The 21,376-nt window shown below is 42.0% G+C and overlaps 1 protein-coding gene across 2 annotated transcripts; it reads left to right on the top strand.

Annotated features, from left to right (window-relative positions):
* Nucleotides 1–2,596, top strand: LOC144703167 (ABC transporter G family member 48-like). 2 transcript variants are annotated; one of them, XM_078575275.1, is made up of 3 exons: nucleotides 1–757; nucleotides 860–943; nucleotides 1,050–2,593. In XM_078575275.1, exons 1-3 carry the CDS (start codon nucleotides 506–508, stop codon nucleotides 1,101–1,103), a joined length of 390 nt encoding a protein of 129 aa, XP_078431401.1. In that variant the 5' UTR covers nucleotides 1–505; the 3' UTR covers nucleotides 1,104–2,593. The 2 variants fall into 2 exon arrangements, with proteins under 2 accessions (XP_078431401.1, XP_078431400.1); XM_078575274.1 differs by having other exon boundaries at nucleotides 860–2,596.
* The last annotated feature ends 18,780 nt before the right edge of the window (nucleotides 2,597–21,376 follow it).

The following is a 21,376-nucleotide window of genomic DNA, read 5'->3' as shown; positions in this document are numbered from 1 at the left end:
TTTCAAATTTGTAAAAAAAATAGGCCGGACGAATGAGACGTCGCCACTTGGCGTCCAAATTTTTTTTTCCCCACCGCCGGTCAAAGGGTGATGGCCGCCGTCAACGCCCACACCGCCGCCCGACTCCTTCTCCCGCCGCCGGCCGAATTCGTCCCCCGCCGCCGCCCGCTTCTGGCCGCCGCTGCCCGCATCCGGCCGCCGCCGCCCGCATCCGGCCGCCGCCGCCGCGCGTTTCCGGCCGCCGCCGACGCCGCCCGCCGGCGTTCGCCGTCGACGCCACCCGTCTGCCGCCGTCGATGCCGCCCGTCTGCCGCCGCCGATGCCGCCCCTCTTCCGCCGCCGTCAACGCCGCCTCTTTTCCCCCGCCGTCGACGCCGCCCCTCTCCGTCCGCCGTCGACGCCGCCTCTCTTCCTCCGCCGTTGACGCCGCCCCTCTCCGCATCCTCTCTTCTCTTCTCTTTTATTCTCGTCTTCTCTTCTCTTCTCTTCTCTTCCCCAGCTGGACATGCTGAGGGATGCCCTCGTGGGCCTTCCCGGAGTTAACGGCCTCTCGACTGAGCAAAGGAAGCGGTTCACCGTAGCCGTTAAGCTAGTCGCCAACCCATCCATTATCTTCATGGACGAGCCGACCCCAGGCCTCGATGCTCGATCGGCCGCCATCGTCATGCGGACTGTGAGGAACACCGTGAACACCGGAAGAACCGTCGTCTGCACGATCCATCAGCCCAGCATTGACATATTCGAATCTTTTGACGAGGTTAGCCTCTTCCGCTTCCGTTTATGCCTCTCTTTCCGTCGATACATCAATAATCATCTCTTCCTGTTATGAGCTTTTCACACCGTTCATCAATCTGCACAGCTGCTGTTGATGAAGTTGGGGGGCCAAGTCATCTACGCAGGCCAGCTCGGGCGGAGCTCCCACAACCTTGTAGACTACTTTGAAGTAAGTTCGTTGGCGGAATATCAAAGTTTTACTCCGATAAGACCATCTGCTTATCGATGCACGGTGCGTTCTCGTTGATCTGGTCTAACGGACGGTGGGGTTGCAGGCTCACCAGATGTGGATGAACGGGTATGTGGATCCTCTCTCGTGGCGGGTATAAATAGCATGAGAATATCACATCAAACCCTATTCGCGCCGTTATTCTCTCTCCTCAACGCCGCATCACCTTTCTCTCGTTGGAAGAAGAAGAAGAGGAGAAGAAGAAGAAGAAGAAGAAGAAGAAGCGGAAGAGGAAGAAGAAGAAGAAGAAGAAGAAGAAGAAGAAGAGAAAGAAGAAGAGGAAGAGGAAGAGGAAGAAGAAGAGGAAGAGGAAGCGGAAGAAGCGACTAACATTTTGAATCCATTTTTTGAAATTGAATCTATTTTATCTACTTTCTGCTGAAAATGGATCAACAACAGATTCTGTTGACTTCTGCAGCTATTTTCTGAGATTTTGAATCTACTTTCTGAAAATGTATTTTAATGAAAAATAGATATATTTTATTGAAGAAGATTAAGTGTGAGAGAGATTTTGATAGAAGATAGTATGAGAGAGTTAGAAAGCGAGAGAGAGATTGTGTGAGCTAGAGGTAGAGAGAGAAAGAGAGAAATAAAGATAGAGATAGGTCAAACCAACCTGGGCACCTCCATGGCCGTCGTAAACTCCAAAGAAATGGGCAGGAGAGGGGCCACTCTGCATTTTCGCCACTGACCCGTGAGAAGAATGGGGCGGCAGAGAAAGCGCCTTCCATCTCTGCTCTCCTTCTGCAAACAGAAGCGTAGCCCCATAAAGGTGGCCGAGACAACATCAGATTACAGAGATTCCCTTCTCCTCCCATGCTCGAATCTTATGTAATGGCGTTGATCTTTTCACACTCCATGGAAGAGCAGACCACATTAATCGCCTCTAGCTCCTGCTTTCATCCGTAAAATCCTCTGGCAGGCTGCTACTGCAGTCGCTAACGCCCCTGCTTTTATTTCTGCAACTCATCTCTTTTGTTCTTATGATCTCAGTTTCAAGTACTTGGCTGCTTGAAAACGTATTTGAATCGAGCACTAATCTTTCATTACTTACACAAACATCGACCTCTTCTGTTCTTATGATCTTGCTCTGATGAACCTGGCTGCCGGAAGTTGTGTTTTAATCAAGCATTAATCTTTCATTATTAACACAAACATCGATCTCTTCTGTTCTTATGGTCTTGGTTTGATGAACTTGGCTGCCAGAAGTTGTGTTTGAATCTAGCAGTAATCTTTCATTACTTTCATAAACCTTGATCTTTTCTATTCATATGGTCTTATCATCATGAACTTGGCTGCCGTCCCTGGCAAAAAATTTCCAGCCCAAACTTGAGTTTGAAGCAGGCCGCAATCTTTGATTGCTAACATCAATCGCGATCTCTTCTGTTATTAGGATCTCCGATTTCCCACCTAAACTTGAGTTTGAAGCGGAGAACAATCTTCCTGTATCAGTTATCAGCTTCATCTGAGTGATTTCCAAGGCGTTATCGCAGGGGTTGCTGCCCATCCTGAGCGTCAAAATGACAGCAGCTCGCAAATCTTCCATGAATTCACCAATTCACTTGATTTCTGCAGATGGGGAAGACGAAGATCTTGTTAGTCATGGAGCCTGATTCAAGCAGCCCGACAATCTCATCGCGGATCCAAATCCCCTTTCGCTCTATAGAAAGCCCCTGAAATCACAAGCAAGATGTATTTCTGTTGGAATTCCTCCATTAAAGTGGGCTACAACCGTTGTTTTTAACGGTTGCAACCTTTGGTATACCGGCGGTTGCAAGCCCTTGATGGAGGGGCTTGCAACTGCCACCCTTTCGAATCCCGTTGGGATTCTTTTTAAGGGGTTTCGGGTCCCCATGGTCCACCATCGAGAGGAGTCCCCAAGGTGCCATCGTCCTCGAGGAAGAAGCTCCTCGGTGAAGGATCAAGAAGGACCCTCCATCCTCAGGAGAAAGAAGAAGAGATCCAAATGGAAGGTATGTTTGTTTGTTTTTTGATCTATCAATTTCTTCAAATCAAAACTCTGCTTATGCGTGTCTACCTCTCTCTTGCGTATAATCCGTGAATCCTAACAGATATTCAGCGTACGAAGAGAGGAGAGACATGTATCATAACCAACCGATCTAGGATAACATCTTTCAAAGAAAAAGGGCTAAATTTCACAAAAAGATAAATCTATAAACTTCCATCTTCAAGGAGAGGCCCAAATTTGGGAAATTCATAAAAAATAATCTAGTTAATTGCATCAAGAAAATTTTAAAAATCCAGAGAAGAATGATCTCGCTGAGACGAATTTCACTCACCATGCGGTGAATGATGCGCCATTGCTAATAAGAACTTTTTACGTATCACAAAATCAGGTCGCTGGTGAAGGCGCGTAGTCGTACGTCGTCAACATTCCGCCAGTGGAGACTTGTTTTTTTGCAGACACTATCGTCCGTTGCAATCTCCAGTCTTTGGCTCAGGTCACCACGAACCTTGCCCGGAGAGGAAGATCCTCTTCCCCTCCCTGATGTCGTTCGCTGGATTAGTCATGAGAGAGAGAGAAGTCATGAGAATGCCTCCACTGCCGGGCTCCTTCCAGACTTGGAGTTCCTGCAAAGTGTTATTGTTTCCTTGTTTTGGGCCGACTTTGGGGAAGCACTGTAGGGACTCCGGCCAACTGGCTGAAGAAATGAACGCGGAGAAGTCGCTATGGAATCCCAAGACGTTGAGAATTTTTGACCGCGGCGAGGCGGGCAAGAGTGCAGTTTGGTCTACGCTGGGCGTCAAGCAAGACCCAGTCGAGAACATGAAGAAACACACGATCTTTGAGGGCCTTCATTTAGAGAGAGAACGTGCGCTGCAGTTGAACCCCTCTGCTCTCTCTCCCTCCCAGACTTTCCGAGAAAGCACGTAGTTCCAATTAATGACTGCTTTCTGATGAACGTGCTTTCCAGTTGACCCCGATGCCCTCCGCTTCTGTAACTGTGTAAAACAGTTTTCTATAATCGGCTGCTGCTTCTCTCTCTCTCTCGCCTCTCTCTCATTCTCTCTCTTCTCTCTTACTCTTTTGCCAGACAAACAGAGGCCAGAAGTGCACATGTATTCCTATGATAGTAGTATAGATTATTTTTACACTAAAATAGGGAGAAAGAGAGAAAGAGAACGGGGATCTCCCTCTCTCTCTCCCCCCGCCCTCCTCTCCCTCCCTCTCTCCCTCACTCACTTACTCTCCTCGCTCCCTCTCCCCTGCCCCCCCCCTCCCTCCCTCCCCTAACCCCCTCTTTCCCTGTGGCCTCCCCCCTCTCTCTCCTCCCCCCCCTCTCCCGTGCAGCCATGCCTCCCTCTCTCTCTTCCTGCCTCTCTCTCTCTCTCTCTCTCTCTCCCTCCAACCTCCCCCTCTCTCTCTCTCTCCCTCCGACTTCCACCTCTCTCTCTCTCTCCGACCTCCACCTCTCTGTCTCTCCCCCTCCGACCTCCACCTCTCTCTCTCTCTCTCTCTCTCCGACCTCCACCTCTCTCTCTCCCCCTCCGACCACCTCTCTCTCTCTCTCCACCATCCACCTCTCTCTCTCTCCCTCCCACCCCCCCCTCTCTCTCTCTCCCCCCCTCTAACATCCACCTTTCTCTCTGTTTCTCTCTCTCCCCCTCCAACATCCACCTCTCTCTCTCTCCACTGGCCCCCCTCTGACCTCCACCTCTCTCTCTCTCCCCCTCCAACATCCACCTCTCTCTCTCTCTCCCCCTCCCCCACCCCCCTCTCTCTCTCTCTCTCTCTCCGCTGCCCCCCCTCCGACCTCTCTCCCTCTATATTTCTCTCTCTCTCTCTCTCCGCTGCCCCCCCTCCGCCCTCTCTCTCTCTATTTCTCTCTCTCCCTCTCTCTCTCTCTCTCTCTCTCTCTCTCTCTCTCTCTCTCTCTCCCTCTTTTTCTCTCTCTTTCTCTCTCTCTCCCTCTTTCTCTCTCTCTCTCTCTCTCTCTCTCTCTCTCTCTCTTTCGCTCTCTCTCTCTCTCTCTCTCTCTCCGCTGCCCCCTCCGACCTCTCTCACCGGCTCTCTCTCTATGTCTATATCTTTCCATCATCCTCTGGCTCTCTAATTCTATATCTTTCCCTCTTATTCTCGCTCTTTATCCCCTTCTCGTTTTCACTCTCTCCCTCTCTCAATTGCCATCTCTCTATTTCCCTTTCATTCTTTATCTCAATACATTTGTGTCTCTCTCTCCACCTCTTTATCTTTCCCTCATACTCTTGACCTCTAGCTCCATATTTTTCCCTCAACTCTTTTCCTCTATCCACCTTTCTCATCCACTCACAATCTCTCCCTCCCTCCCATCACAAATCTTATAGCCAGTTGTTTGAAGAAATCCCAATATGCTATGGTAAAATGAATATAACAACCCATACAAGATCAATATGACAATGTATCGAGATAGATAATAATAATCTCTGTATGTCACTAGCATGACCGTGCAAGGCTCTTTGTGTTATGTGTAGGCTTGTTGTATACTGCAGTAGAGGAGTTCCACATTGAACTCCTAAGACAAGGGAGTAATCACCACAGGATAGTGAAGACAATAAACCAAGGGAGAATGAGGGAAGAGACAAGAAGAATGAACAAGAAACCTCTTGGCGGCTGTGAAAGCATATTATTGTTCAGGGGGGTGAAACCCTTTTAATAAGGACCAAATGGGCCCTGAATGGGCCTTTCCTCATAAAATGACTAGAGAGAGAGGTATGCACTTCAATTTTCATGCGCCCCCTCTCATTGAGGGTGGTTTGACCACTTAAGATGCCTTCTCTCAAATTCCCACGGTGGGGGAGCTGACATGCCCTTGACAAAGTCCACATTAGCAGACCACTTAGTCGCTCAAGGTATTCTTGTTACTTCCCTGCGCCGTAAGTGCCCAACCTCCATCAAGATACCTTCAATGTGCAACAAGTCCAATCAATGTTTGAACTTCTCCATCGTGACAACCTTCATCAAGATATCAGTGGCATTCTCCTCTGTGTGCACCTTCTGAAGAATAATCTTAGAATTCAACAACTCCTGGATCTTGAGGTGCTGCACACCAATGTGCTTCGCTCGTGCGTCCTGTTTCTTTGCCGAGCAAGTAGCATTCTGATTTTTTTATAACAGAGGAACTCCGCTTTGAGAAATACTAAGTTCTTTGAATAAATACTTCAACCACCATGCCTCCTTAGCTGCTTTAGTTGCTGCCATGTAGTCCGTCTCTATTGTAGACAATGGAATAGTCAGTTGAAGTGTCGACTTTTAGCTTATAGGTCCACCAGCCACAATAAATACATTACTATTTGTGGATCTTCGATTGTCAATGTTCACTTGTAAAATCACCATGAGCATAACCACATATTGAAAGTGAACATCCTTTGTCAAACAGTAGTCACATGTCAATTGTGCCCTTGAAATATCAAAGAATCCATTTCACATCGCTCTAATGTTATTTCCCTCTGCTTGTAAAGCTACTCATTGGTCAAATTACGTGAGTGATATCTAGTCTTGTGCAAACCATAACATACATGAGAGAACCAACAACACTAGCATACGGAATCAACTTTACTTCCATGATGTTTTCAACAGCTTCGGGTCTCTTAGAAATAGACAACCTGAAATGGATAGGTAGAGGAGTGTTAACTACTTTAGAATTGCTCATACCAAACGGGTCAACAATCTTCTCAGAATAACTCCTTTGAGTCAATCACATATGACCTATCACAGGGTCTCTATAAATCTCCATTCCAAAGATCTTGTTTTCAGAACTAAGATCCTTCATTTTAAACTCCCTTCTCAACAATGCCTTTAATTTTGTGCAATCTCATGTAAATTCTTTGAAGCATGGAGCACGAAACATCAAATAAATAGGAGAGCCATCATCACACATCTTCATGTAGATGCATTAATCAAACTCGTATCTAGAATAGTCAATGTGCGTCATGTATGAATCAAACTTCTTGTACCACTACCTCGAAGAACTGCTTCACCCGATACAAGGACTTCCTCAATCTAAACATAAGGTTCTTTGACCCTAGTGAAACAAAGCCTTTTGGTAGACCAACTCCAAGTCCTCATGTGCAACAATGGCTAACACCATATGAATAGATGTGTGTTTCAGAACAAGTGAGAAGATTTCAACATAATCCACTCCCTCTTTCTAAGGAAAGCTCTTTGCTACAAAATGGACATTCTATGATGGTTGTTGTACATCAGAAAGTGGCACCTTCTTCTTAAATACCTACTTGTATCCAATGCCTTGCTTCCCAATTGTGAGCTCTACCAACTCCAATGTTTGGTTATTGTCCAAGCATGTGTGCTCCTTGGATATTGCCTGTGGCCATTTCTCCTTCTCGAGGCAATTCAATTTCTCCTTGAAAGATAATGGTTTTCCATCTTCTGTAAACAAAACAATAGTCACATAGTCATCAAGACACACATGCGTCCTCATCTCATGCATTGTCCACCTATCAGCAATGCTCTCACAAATCTCTATGGCTTCTTCAATTGATACTCCACCATCAATTGAACTGGGTGGAGTATGCACATTCTCCACCACCACCCGTCCTATTGTGGACATTGACTCCACTAGAATTCTGACCCCATGTTCATCAGAATGATTCACCATGTATTTTCATCAAAAACTATATTTCTGTTGAACACAATCTTTTGTGCCTTATGGATCCCAAAGCCAATAGCCCTTCACTCCATTGCTATACCACAAGAAGATGCACTTCGTAGACTTTGTATCAAGCTCTGATCTCTCATTAGAAAATTTTAGGACATAACCTAGGCATCTAAATACATGTACTATGGAATAGACCACAGGTTTTCCAATCCATACCTCCTCAACCACCTTCACATCAAGAGCGGAAGTTGGTGACCTATTAACCAAATACACCGCCATCAGAAATATGCCTCCGTGGGCATATTTGCATTCAACTGAAAACACCTTGCTCTCTCTTCAATGGTGCGGTTCATGCCTTCTTTAATGCCATTGTGTTGAGGGGTCTTCTTCATGCTCTGCACAAAATCCAATGCTCTACACAGAAATTATCAAATTTAGAAATTTTAAATTTTGTGAGATTTTTAGTTTTCAATGTCTTGATCTTTCTTTCCATTTGGTTTTTGAAATTAAGAAATTTCAAGATCTTGATCTTTCTCTTACGCACCAAGTATTGATTTGTGAGATGACCTCCGACTTGTGCTTTGAGTAATAAACCAAAAAGTTTCTAGAAAATCATTAACAAAGGTCAGAAAATACTTACCTCCTTGGCTCATCACATCAACAGGTCCCCACACATTAGCATGAATATAATCCATAACACCTCTTGCGTCACACTTTGCCACCTTGAATGTCACCATGCATTGTGTCACCATGCATTGTTTGCCCTTGACACAATATATGCAAAAATCCAAGTAGTAAGCTTGCACACCAGGTAGTTCCACAAGAGTGTATCATGTTACTCTAACTCCTATGGCCTAAATACAAGTACCACAAGAGTGTATCATGTTTCATTGGCTCAGTGGTGTAGCAACTTCAACTCTACCTGTCATAGTGCTCCTTATAATCTTGTAAATATTTATCATAGATGTATCCTCTTCATCACCATGAATGGCTTGAAAGTGCATCCATTGGGCCCAAATTTTGCCGTAGCTCTGATACATGCCACACATTTCCTAATATTTTGACTGCTCCATCAAACGTTTGAATCTTCACCGTTCCTATGCCAGTGATCCTACAAGAAGTGGTGTTCCGATTCAAACTACTGTTGAAACACTCAAATAAGAGTAAAACCACTCAGCGTGAGGACATAAATCATATGAGCAACCAGAATCCACAATCTACGAGTCTATTAATATAATGGAGGTCATCAAGAAAGAATAGCCATCTCCATCACTATTCTCCTCAGCCCTCACAACATTAGCAGTGCTCATCTCACCAACAACCACCTTCCCATTTATCAACTTTAGACAATCTCCCATTAGATCTCCTATCTCATAATGCTTGTCACTTGTCACAATCTTCAACAAATTGGTCCTAGACTTCAACCGATGGTTCTTCACTCCTAACTTCCCCTACTCGTTGTGGCTTTTTGATGTTCCTTTCCATTCTTCATGAAATGTGCTCTCAATGAGTATATTTAGCTCATTTTTTTCAATTGATAATTTACTATCAAGGTTGTAATAACATCCTAAAGACTTGGTGCTTTGGTTCCATGCAACAAGATGTCACGAGGTGATCATACAACTCGAGAAGAGAAACAAGCAGAGATATAACTTAGTTCTTGTGATGGAACACCTCCTTTATCTTCATCATATATGTAATCAACTGATTAAAACAATCAATATGAACATGTAAATTAGTACCTTTAGCCATATGTGGCCCAAAAAATATTCTCTTCAATGCCAACTTGTTCAACATCAACTATTGATGCAAAGCATTTTGCCAATTTGTCCCAAATCACTACAAGATCATTACCACCAAGAACAGGGTAAAGAGCACTATCGAACAAATACGACAGAATGGTGCTTGAAGCTTTTTGCTGAAACTTGTGCCAATCAGCTGACATAACATTATCAGGCTACGACCATTCAAGGAGAATGTAAAATCCTTTTGGATCAACAGATCGTACCCCCTGTTGCTACAAGTTAAATTTGAACAAAGAATCTAGAGTCTCAACGTCAAAATGAGATGATGATGATTCCATACCAAGTCTGAATAAAACAATCACCTAGCTTTAATGCCACTTGTTCAAAGAAACCCAAAGATGCTATGGTAAAATGTGGAATATAACTACCCCGACAGGATCAATATGATCGCCTATCGAGATAGATAATCAGAACTTTCATATGTCACTGTCATGACGTCAACGTCCAAGGCTCTTGGTGTTGCGCGTAGGCTTATCGATGTCAGAGTAGAGGAGCTCCATCTTGAACTCTTAAGACAAGGGATAACCACTGCAAAGTAATGGAGACAAAGAACCGAGAGAGAGGTAAGAGAGAATGTGACAATAAGAATGAACAAGGACCCACTTGGCAGTTGTAAAACCACTTTAAATAAGAAGGAAATATGCCCCAAATGCGCCCTTTCCACACAAAATGATAACAGAGAGGGGGCACGCTTTGGTTTCCATGCGCCCCCTTTCTTTGAGGAGGGTTTGCCAACCCCCCTTTCTTGCATTCACGTAGTTGGGGGGTTGACATATCCCAACACTTTCCCGTATACTCTCTCCCACAATCTAACTCTTTCTATTTCCTCTCACTCTGTCCCACTCTCTTACTCTCTCTTTCATTCTCATTCTTTCATCCATTCTAATTGTCTCATTCCCATTCTATGCATCTCTCCAACTCCATCTCTTTCCTTATTACTCTCTCCCTTTCTAGTTAGAACCAAGGGTTCTAACGCTCTTAAAATCCATGACAAGATATTCCTTTCAATACAGCTTTAAAAATTTAATCTTCTTTTAAGGAGACCAAGTTGTAAGTATCCATCAAAATTTGAATACTATGCTTTCCAAATATTGACTTAAATGATACTCTCTTTCATAATGGAAATTCATCTCAACCTTTTCTTACTCATTGTATTGGCACAACAAAAAAAATTACAGACCTATCTTTTAGCTCTTATTTTTCAATTAAATATATGTCTTTGACTTTTTAACTTACACTGATTAGTCAGTCCGATTGGACCAAGATTTTGTTGATCTATATTGCTGAGGATAACTTGAGAGTTGGGGGGGGGGCATTTCACCCCTATCCACAACTCATCAGCTGATTCTTCAACATCAGTCGGTTCGGACCTCCACTTAGTTTCACCCAAGCTTCATCCTGGTCATGGATAGATCACCCAAGTTTGGGTCCATAAGTTCTGACAGTCGCCCTATGAAGACTCACTTTTCACCCCTAACCACAACTCATCCGCTGATTCTTAAACATCAGTCGGTTCGGACCTCCACTTAGTTTCACCCAAGCTTCATCCTGATCATGGATAGATCACCCAGATTTGGGTCCATAAGTTGTGATAGGGGCGCATTTCACCCCTATCCACAACTCATCAGCTGATTCTTCAACATCAGTCGGTTTGGACCTCCACTTAGTTTCACCCAAGCTTCATCCTGGTCATGGATAGAGAGCCCAGGTTTGGATCCATAAGTTCTGACAGTCGCCCTATGAAGACTCACTTTTTACCCCTAACCACAACTCATCATCTGATTCTTCAACATCAGTCGGTTCGGACCTCCACTTAGTTTCACCCAAGCTTCATCCTGATCATGGATAGATCACCCAGATTTGGGTCCATAAGTTGTGATAGGGGCGCATTTCACCCCTATCCACAACTCATCAGCTGATTCTTCAACATCAGTCGGTTCGGACCTCCACTTAGTTTCACCCAAGCTTCATCCTAGTCATGGATAGAGCGCCCAGGTTTGGGTCCATAAGTTGTGACAATCGCCCTATGAAGACTCACTTTTCACCCCTAACCACAACTCATCCGCTGATTCTTAAATATCAGTCGGTTCGGACCTCCACTTAGTTTCACCCAAGCTTCATCCTGATCATGGATAGATCACCCAGGTTTGGGTCCATAAGTTGTGATAGGGGCGCATTTCACCCCTATCCACAACTCATCAGCTGATTCTTCAACATCAGTCGGTTCGGACCTCCACTTAGTTTCACCCAAGCTTCATCCTGATCATGGATAGATCACCTAGGTTTGGGTCCATAAGTTCTGATAGTTGCATAAGTTGTGATAGGGGGGGCGCATTTCACCCCTCTCCACAACTCATCATCTGATTCTTCAACATCAGTCAGTTCGGACCTCCACTTAGTTTCACCCAAGCTTCATCCTGGTCATGGATAGATCACCCAGGTTTGGGTCCATAAGTTGTGATAGTTGCATAAGTTGTGATAGGGGGGGCGTATTTCACCCCTATCCACAACTCATCATCTGATTCTTCAACATCAGTCGTTTCGGACCTCCACTTAGTTTCACCCAAGCTTCATCCTGGTCATGGATAGATCACCCAGGTTTGGGTCCATAAGTTGTGACAGTCGCCCTATGAAGACTCACTTTTCACCCCTAACCACAACTCATCCATTGATTCTTAAACATCAGTCGGTTCGGACCTCCACTTAGTTTCACCCAAGCTTCATCCTGATCATGGATAGATCACCCAGGTTTGGGTCCATAAGTTGTGATAGTTGCATAAGTTATGATAGGGGGGGCGCATTTCACCCCTATCCACAACTCATCATCGGATTCTTCAACATCAGTCGGTTCGGACCTCCACTTAGTTTCACCCAAGCTTCATCCTGGTCATGGATAGATCACCCAGGTTTGGGTCCATAAGTTGTGATAGTTGCATAAGTTGTGATAGGGGGGGCGTATTTCACCCCTATCCACATCTCATCGTCTGATTCTTCAACAACAGCCGCTTCGGACCTCCACTCAGCGCCCCCCAAGCTTCATCCTGGTCATGGATAGATCACCCAGGTTTGGGTCCATAAGTTGTGACAGTCGCCTATGAAGACTCACTTTTCGCCCCTAACCACAACTCATCCATTGATTCTTCAACATCAGTCGGTTCGGACCTTCACTTAGTTTCACCCAAGCTTCATCCTGATCATGGATAGATCACCCAGGTTTGGGTCCATAAGTTGTGATAGTTGCATAAGTTATGATGGGGGGGGCACGTTTCGGGCCTATCCACAACTCATCATGGGATTCTTCAACATCAGTCGGTTCGGACCTCCACTTAGTTTCACCCAAGCTTCATCCTGGTCATGGATAGATCACCCAGGTTTGGGTCCATAAGTTGTGACAGTCGCCCTATGAAGACTCACTTTTCACCCCTAACCACAACTCATCCATTGATTCTTAAACATCAGTCGGTTCGGACCTCCACTTAGTTTCACCCAAGCTTCATCCTGATCATGGATAGATCACCCAGGTTTGGGTCCATAAGTTGTGATAGTTGCATAAGTTATGATAGGGGGGCCGCATTCACCCCCTATCCACAACTCATCATCGGATTCTTCAACATCAGTCGGTTCGGACCTCCACTTAGTTTCACCCAAGCTTCATCCTGGTCATGGATAGATCACCCAGGTTTGGGTCCATAAGTTGTGACAGTCGCCCTATGAAGACTCACTTTTCACCCCTAACCACAACTCATCTGCTGATTCTTAAACATCAGTCGGTTCGGACCTCCACTTAGTTTCACCCAAGCTTCATCCTGATCATGGATAGATCACCTAGGTTTGGGTCCATAAGTTGTGATAGTTGCATAAGTTGTGATAGGGGGGCGCATTTCACCCCTATCCACAACTCATCATCTGATTCTTCAACACCAGTCGGTTCGGACCTCCACTTAGTTTCACCCAAGCTTCATCCTGGTCATGGATAGATCACCCAGGTTTGGGTCCATAAGTTGTGACAGTCGCCCTATGAAGACTCACTTTTCACCCCTAACCACAACTCATCATCTGATTCTTCAACATCAGTCGGTTCGGACCTCCACTTAGTTTCACCCAAGCTTCATCCTGATCATGGATAGATCACCCAGGTTTGGGTCCATAAGTTGTGATAGTTGCACTATGAAGACTCACTTTTGCTACGGCTCTAGTGGATTTGCTTAACCAAGCCACTGCCTATTAGTCGCCAGCTCATTCTTCAACAGGCACACAGCCAGAGATCATGTTCTTCTTCCACTGCTTGAGGAGGGATTCTTCAATTAGGTTTTCCTCTTAATTTTTTTAATGCCTTAAGTGAGATTAAACTATACTCCTAGATTTTGTTTGTCTATGTTTTAGAATGATGAAAAAGGGAAATATGACACTTGATATTTTGTATACATTAGGGCTAGTCCCTTATGAGAAGCACTAAAAGCTAGGTATTGAGCTAGCAAGTTCGGGTTTGGGTGTGAGGCCTTCGCAGATTGAGATCACGAAAACCAATAAACATGAGTCCTGCCCCAGGATATCCAACTGAATTTCATTATCAATCCCTAACCAAGTCTTTATAGCCCCCCCAACATAACCAGCCTGGTAATAGGGATACACAGACATCTCCTATCTCAGAATCGAAATGGCGAGCTATCTTGGGCCCTCTTAGGCTTTGTAGGCACACAAGCCTTCTCGACTCATTTTTGGTTGGACCACCCAGGTCCTCCTGGTTGGTCCTGTTTGCCTTTACCATGGAATACACTTATCTCCTTGCTCAAATTAACCAAAGTTCTGTGTTTATTATCCAAAATACTACACTTAACACTCTCACAAAATTCAAAACAGTAAAACTTGTCAGATAAAATAACAATTATCAACTAATTAATTTTTGAGTCACGTGATCACTCAACTACTGCTTGTAAATCTCAATCCGAAGTATAAATTTTAATTCAATTTTCTAGATCTAAGGTTTTCTTTAATAATCAAATATGACTCTTTCAAAACCCTCAACAACTCACCTAGATCACTGGTTTTTTTGGCGGTTTTTTCTGTATTTTAATAGTATCTCACGTTTACCTGTCTAGAATAAATGTAATGCTCTAAGCACAAATAGTACTAAAAACATGAACTCAACCTGGAAGGATTTGTGTAAATTCTTAAGTTATCTTTCTTGTTCTTTTGTTGGCCAATATGTGTTTACTTTCCTGCACTGTTAGTCTGGCACCAACACACAAAGAAACAATTCTGCATTACTATTACATGCTAAACACCTGGGACTGATCATGGTCAATCCAAGCGCAATTTAATGTAATCCAGTTCAATTCTTAGGCATCAAACTAGATGCAGTGATTAGATGTAGATTTTGATCAAATGGTCTTATTTAAAAAGAGATGCTTTGACCTAATACCAAGAAGAGTGTAATAACTTCCCATTAACAACCAGCAGATATAGAAATTTATTTAGGTGGCACATGTTCTCTTTCAAGCTGTACTTGTAAGATTCACATTGATTTCCAAGATTAATCTCACTCAATTTACCAAATGAAGAACACCCTAGACTAGAGTAAACTTCTAACTATTTCAATACTATAGTTCAGGATTCAATTTAAGCAGCAGATTAATTTTGGTGATTAATTTGAATACAAATAATTTGATAGCACTGAACTTAATGCTCCGAAGAAGTCATCCGACTTGGTAATTTCATTCAAAGTGTGATAATCTAGTTGAAAGATTAGAGCTCACTCTGACGTTTATTGGATTACCAGATTATATATATGTGAATATTTCTATATGTGTATATTTGATTCAACATGAAGAATAATGTACCCTAATTATAATCCAACAATACTCAACAAAGTTTTACCAAAGACTTGATCTTTGACTGTTGAACATTTCTTCACCTCCCAGCACATTATCAAGAGATTCCTCTGCTAACCCTACAATCGAGAAACAAAAACCTAAACCAGGCAGCCAAAGTGATCTTATCGAGTTTCTTCTGAACGATCTAATTCTGAAGAGTTAATCTCAACCGTTTAGCTCAATTTTGGTTCTGGAAAAGTCTTCCTCTTGGACTCAACTCGTACAGAATGATTCTGTTTTCTCTACCAGAGATCGAATATCTTCATATTGCGTGAGAAAATGCACAAGAGTTGAGAGACTAAAGGCAGCCATTTCACGTTCCTTCTTATTTCAAACAGAATAGCCTTATGCCTAAAATGCCCCTGCATTGATTAATGTAACAGCCACTTCTTTGGAGGGTAAAACAATGAAGATAATAAATGAGATTGAAATTTTGTAATATTTATAATTAAGTCTCCAAGCTTACCCTTATAAACATTACTCTAAAAAGTTCAAGAAAATTATTGGTGCACACAAGATATATTTTAGGATGTTGTTTTGTAGACTTCTTCCTTAGAACCATTATGATTATCAGCTGACAAATACGAAATAATTTTAGTCAATTTTGACCTAAAACTCAATTTTTGCCTTTGACTACTTAGCTTACTTGTTGTTTGAGTTTTGAGTCGCATAAATATTTACATATGCATAGACAATAAGTGATTTGGCCTAGTGTTGCACATTAACCGGTGCTATGGTTGACTTCTGATTTGCCTTGATATAGTTGTTTAAAATTCATGAAAATTCACCAAAAATCAAGACTTGACATTACACTTCAGATTTGACCAAAAAATTCCTTGCCTGAACCAAGACTGAGCTAGAATTCATGGCGATGTTTTGATTTTGCCATACATTAAAAAAAACTGGAACTTTACATTCCCTGTCTATACATGTTATTTCTTACATTTTTACGACACTATGTGACCATCACCCTTTTGGTTCTGTATGCTTTTCCATTTGTGAGGCAGATCTCACAAATTATATTATTTTGTGCAGACCCCATATCAAGAGCCATAATCTTCACATACACTTCCACCCTTTTGGGTACAATTTGAGATGTTTATCCACAATTTTTTAAGTAAACCTTTTCCATAGTTTACATCTTTTCTAATACTTCTTCCACCTGATAATTAGCTTCCTATTTCATAGAATATTTCCTTGCTGTCTATAATCCCAATTGCCCCTTCAGCTGAGTAGGTGAAGAATTTATGCCACTATTCGTTGGCTAGAAGTTGATACAATTACTAAAAGCTAGATGTGAGATAATTTTTTTTTTTAATCTGGGTTGCCATCTCCTTAGGATACCATCAATGAAGGATCAATGGGACCAGCTGTTGAATTCTATTGCCCTAGATCTGGATAAAGATAAGGATTCCCCTTAGCCGAAGACACATAACAGAATCCTAGCGACATTGACAAAATCATGAAATAAAGTACCTCGGCATGGATCACATATGTGACTTCTTTGATCCTCGAACAAGTCACATGGAGCTGCTCAAGTGTGAAGCCTCTAGAAGTATCCACATAGTCATCGGCACATGGGATCTCCTCATTCTTGTTGATGAGCCCCCTTCAATCTCGGTCATCGTTGTTACGCCGTCTCAATTGCATCGCTAGTGAAGAGGAAGAGTGCGGAGAAAGTAGACGAAGGGAAAGTCCCCTGAAAAATTCTGTCATGGGGAATTTCATTCAGGGTCTTCCCCTATTTATATTAAGTGGATATTCATGATAAAAACTCCCAAATTATGATATCTTCCGACGTCCAAAATACCTTTTATACGTGTGACCCTCTAGGCCCATGTATCAGTCTTGTTAATGACTCCATCATCCCAATAACCTTTATTAGCCTTCCTAATTAATTAACTATATCATCATATGGATTAATCAATCTCAGATTGATTCAACCCAATCGATAGGTTGAGTCTCGAACACGTGGGGTGCCAAGCTACGCCTCGTGCTCTAGAACATACAAAGGAGTGTGTATCAACTTGGTCATGGAACTTGTTCATCATTAGTTACCATGTACATATATTCTCTCACCCACTTGATGCTCTCAGGATGACTTAGGGTATGGCCAACTGTCAAATCACAATCGGTCATCCGAGTTATTACTTATGCATTTGGAAATCATCGGAGAACTCCTCTCTGATATTTCATTTCCTTAGACAAAGACTTAATCGCATTGTATGTATTCATTGACTTCATTATAAGCACCACACATGCACTAAAATGAGTATGCTCATTTAATGAATATGGAATGAAATGCAGAATGTGTGATTGGCTTGTCGGCCACATATATTTCTATCATCAGGTGCATCTAAAGCACTCTTCAATAAAAATAATGAATTATTTTTTTCTTTTTGATGATGAAATCTATCACTCTTTCCCGAGGTGATGTGAGTGTATTTGCGTACACCTGTGCCTTATAATCTATCGAGGATAACTTAGATGACTATAGGCTTTTTAAGAACCCCAATTAGGATGAATGAGCAAACATGTTGGAAGATTGAGTCATCACAAGTTTATTATCTGACTCAGTTTACAGTTGGTTATAAAAGACAATGCTGTTGAAGAAAGATTAGACTCCCACCTTTGTGCGTGCCTTTAAGATGAGCCTACTTAAGTGTCTAGCTGAGCTGACTAAAGTCTCAACGTATGTAGGGAATGTTAGCCTTAACCGACAAAACAAAGCTGTAATATCTTTTAATTTTGTGGCTTCTCTTCCTCCCTTTTTCTCCCTGATATATTTATGTCAGATTTTATAGATCTAAAGCTTCAAATTTTGTAGATTCCAATGAGCTTGATATCATAAAAAAGGCTAAAGATATGGAAGGTACATTACAATGCACAAATATTATAGGTGTAGTTTTAGTTACAGAGTAAAAATATCATATTTTTAAGGAAATATTTCAAACACATGATGAGGGAAGATGAAACAAGAATTCAAGTATGTTGAAAACTCTTCCTAGTCAGTATCGAGTTGGGAAGCTATGAAGAATTCAATGAAGATAGGCTGCTCATTCTCAAGTTCATTTATGTCATTTTAGCAAACTTTGGTTTAATGATAATGTCTATCATGCATTTTGTTGTTATTGATACAATGATATTGCATCAAGATGTAGGATTTTTTAAGTTCCAAGAGGACAAGATAACGGATCATCAAACTAAAGAATAGGAATAGATCCTCATAGTCAACATGGTGAGAAAGTTCACGAAAGATGAAGGTGAAAACTTCTTGGCGGAGAGCCCACAAGGATGTAAGAGTTCATGGCAGAGGGAAATGAAGAGAATCCAAAATTATGTCCAAAGGAATCCTGGTGACCAGTCCCAATAGAGAGGTTACAATTGAAATTAAACTTGAATGTTATGTTTAGAACTGTCACAGAGATAAGGAAAGTAGCTATTTGTCACATGCTAAGGAGAAGGAGCAGCGAGCACTTACTGCGGACATTGCAGAAGATCAGCTAATTTTTTTTCCATGGCTTTAAAGAGAAGCCATTGGAAGTTTACAAGTGTCAAAAGGACAAAAATCCATGATTTAGATTGTAAGAATGCACCTAACCCTTAAATGTCCCGATACACATGTCAAAATGCGTCCTGGTTTAGTTCTTTGGAATGAACCTTACTTGTTTTATTTGGGATCCGATAATATTTTGTGAAGATGTGTGGCAGAAGAGGAACAATTTGACATCCTCAAAATGTGTCACTCTTCACCGAGCGGAGGGCATTTCTCAGGATGTTAAACAGCAACAAAGGTATTACAATCTGGTTTTTATTGGCCTTCATTGTTTAAGGATGCCCATAAATATTCAAAAGGCTGTTTAGAGTGTCAATCATCCACGAATATATCAGCCAAGGATATGATGCCACTAAATCCAATTATTGTGGTAGAAATCTTTGATGTGTGGGGTGTCGACTTTATAGGCCCATTCCCATCGTCTTATGGGTATGCATATATCCTATTAGCTGTAGATTATGTTTCGAAATAGATTGAAGCTATAGCCACAAAAACTTGTGATCTTAAGGTGGTCTTGAAATTCTTAAAAAGTCATATATTTGCTAGGTTCGGATGCCCTCGCACTATTATTAGTGACAATGGCACACACTTCATTACTGCCCAATTCAAAGCCCTCTTAAAGAAAAATGGTGTTACTCATAAAGTGTCCACACCTTACCACCCTCAAACCAATGGTCAAGTAGAGGTCTCAAATCGTGAAATTAAGCGGATCCTTCAGAAGATTGTAAGGCCTAATAGGAAGGATTGGTCGTTAAACTAGAAGATGCACTTTGGGCCTATAGGACAGCATATAAAGCACCTCTAGGAATGTCTCCTTATAGGCTGATTTTTGGGAAAGCCTGTCATCTGCCCGTAGAAATTGAGCATAAGGCTTACTGGGCCATACGACAACTGAACATGAACATTGATGAGGCGGGTAAACATAGAATCCTTCAGCTTAGTGAGCTTGACGAGTTAAGGAACGAATCATACATGAGCTCCTGCATTTACAAAGAAAAGATGAAACTTTATCATGACAAACACATTAGACGAAAGAATTTTGTTAAAGATCAAAAAGTCTGGTTATTTAATTCCAGATTGAAACTCTTTCCTGGGAAATTGAAATCAAGATGGGATGGACCCTATACTGTGATTCATGTTACCAATCATGGCTCTATAAAGATCTTAGACCCGTAGAATGGAAACACTTTGGTCGTAAATGGACAGAGATTAAAACCTTATGTGGAGCATGAAAGTGTCCTTTTCCAGGAAGCCCTTATGTTAACAGATAATGGATATTGGACAGTCTAGCTAAGGACTCTAAATAAAGCGCTGCTTGGGAGGCAACCCAAGAAAATGTGGCTCATCTTTCTTTTTGTTTTTGTTCTCTTTGTTTGTTCTCTTCTTGGTTTCTCTCTTCTGTCTCAGACAAGTTCCACCAATCAAGAGCAACGTGGAGCTCAAATGCACATAACCGGAGGATATCATCATGTCTGCTCAACTGTCCTTTATATCATCAGGTGACATCTTTCCGGATTTATTTATTTTTCATGACATTGAGGGCAATGCCAAACAATCTGGGGGGAACTAGATGCCATACACATGTAGTTGAGCATTCTCCAATTTTAATTGCATGAAATTAAACTGTTTTAACACTACAAACCCATCTATGTAGAACTTTATCTTGCCTCTCTCTTCCCTAATGAGCCCACCTTGGTGCGGATGATCGTGATATCCTTTTGTGGAGAAACGTCACTGTTAGATTCACATATGTCCTCCTAGAATTAGATTCAACGCGTCCATTAACCTCAAGTATATGTGTCCATTGATAGGGAGGCCTGAGATTTCCGAGGTCCCTAGGTGCTAAAGACCCTCACTTCCTAAAGAAGCCTAGAGGTATATCATCTTGTAAGCCCTGGTAGCTGAAAAAGTATGAAGCTCCAAAAAAAAAAAAGGAGCAAGGATAAAAGAGCGGGGTAGAAATTTCATGAAATTCAAAATTGGAATTTAAAAATATTTATAATATTAAGCATTTTATTTGCTTAATATTTATACCTCCTCCCCTATAAAGTATAGAGGTGCATCTGAAGATGTATTCTAACAAGCTCAATTATTTGGGTTACAAATTGTTGTCGGTGTTAATGAGTACTATCAATAAAAATATGAACCCGTACTCATTGAAGTACATTTAGCTAGTGATTAATATGGATCATCGCAACAGGGAATGACAATTAAAGAATTATTATTCTTGAAAAGGGATTCGTGAGATAAGATGAAATAAGTATAAAGTATGAGGTCAAGTGATGAGAAAAGTAAGGCAAGACATTGAAAAGTAGTAATATAATTAAGATGGTAATAATACATATTGGATAGTGATTGTTAGAATTTTAGAAGAATGAATGGGGACAATGATGGAGTGATGATAACAAGAATACCTGTGAGTGATATTAAGAGAGACCTATAAGGGAGATGACAAGTGGGATGAAGATGATACGATGGCATGGAAGTGGTAAGATATGATTGGAGTATCTAAGGATATAATG

The sequence above is a fragment of the Wolffia australiana genome, chromosome 5, assembly GCF_029677425.1.
Source record: "Wolffia australiana isolate 7733 chromosome 5, ASM2967742v1".
Classification (NCBI taxonomy): domain Eukaryota; kingdom Viridiplantae; phylum Streptophyta; class Magnoliopsida; order Alismatales; family Araceae; genus Wolffia; species Wolffia australiana.
The sequence above is the reverse complement of the archived record's forward strand: the minus strand, read 5'-3'. Positions and strand labels throughout refer to the sequence as shown.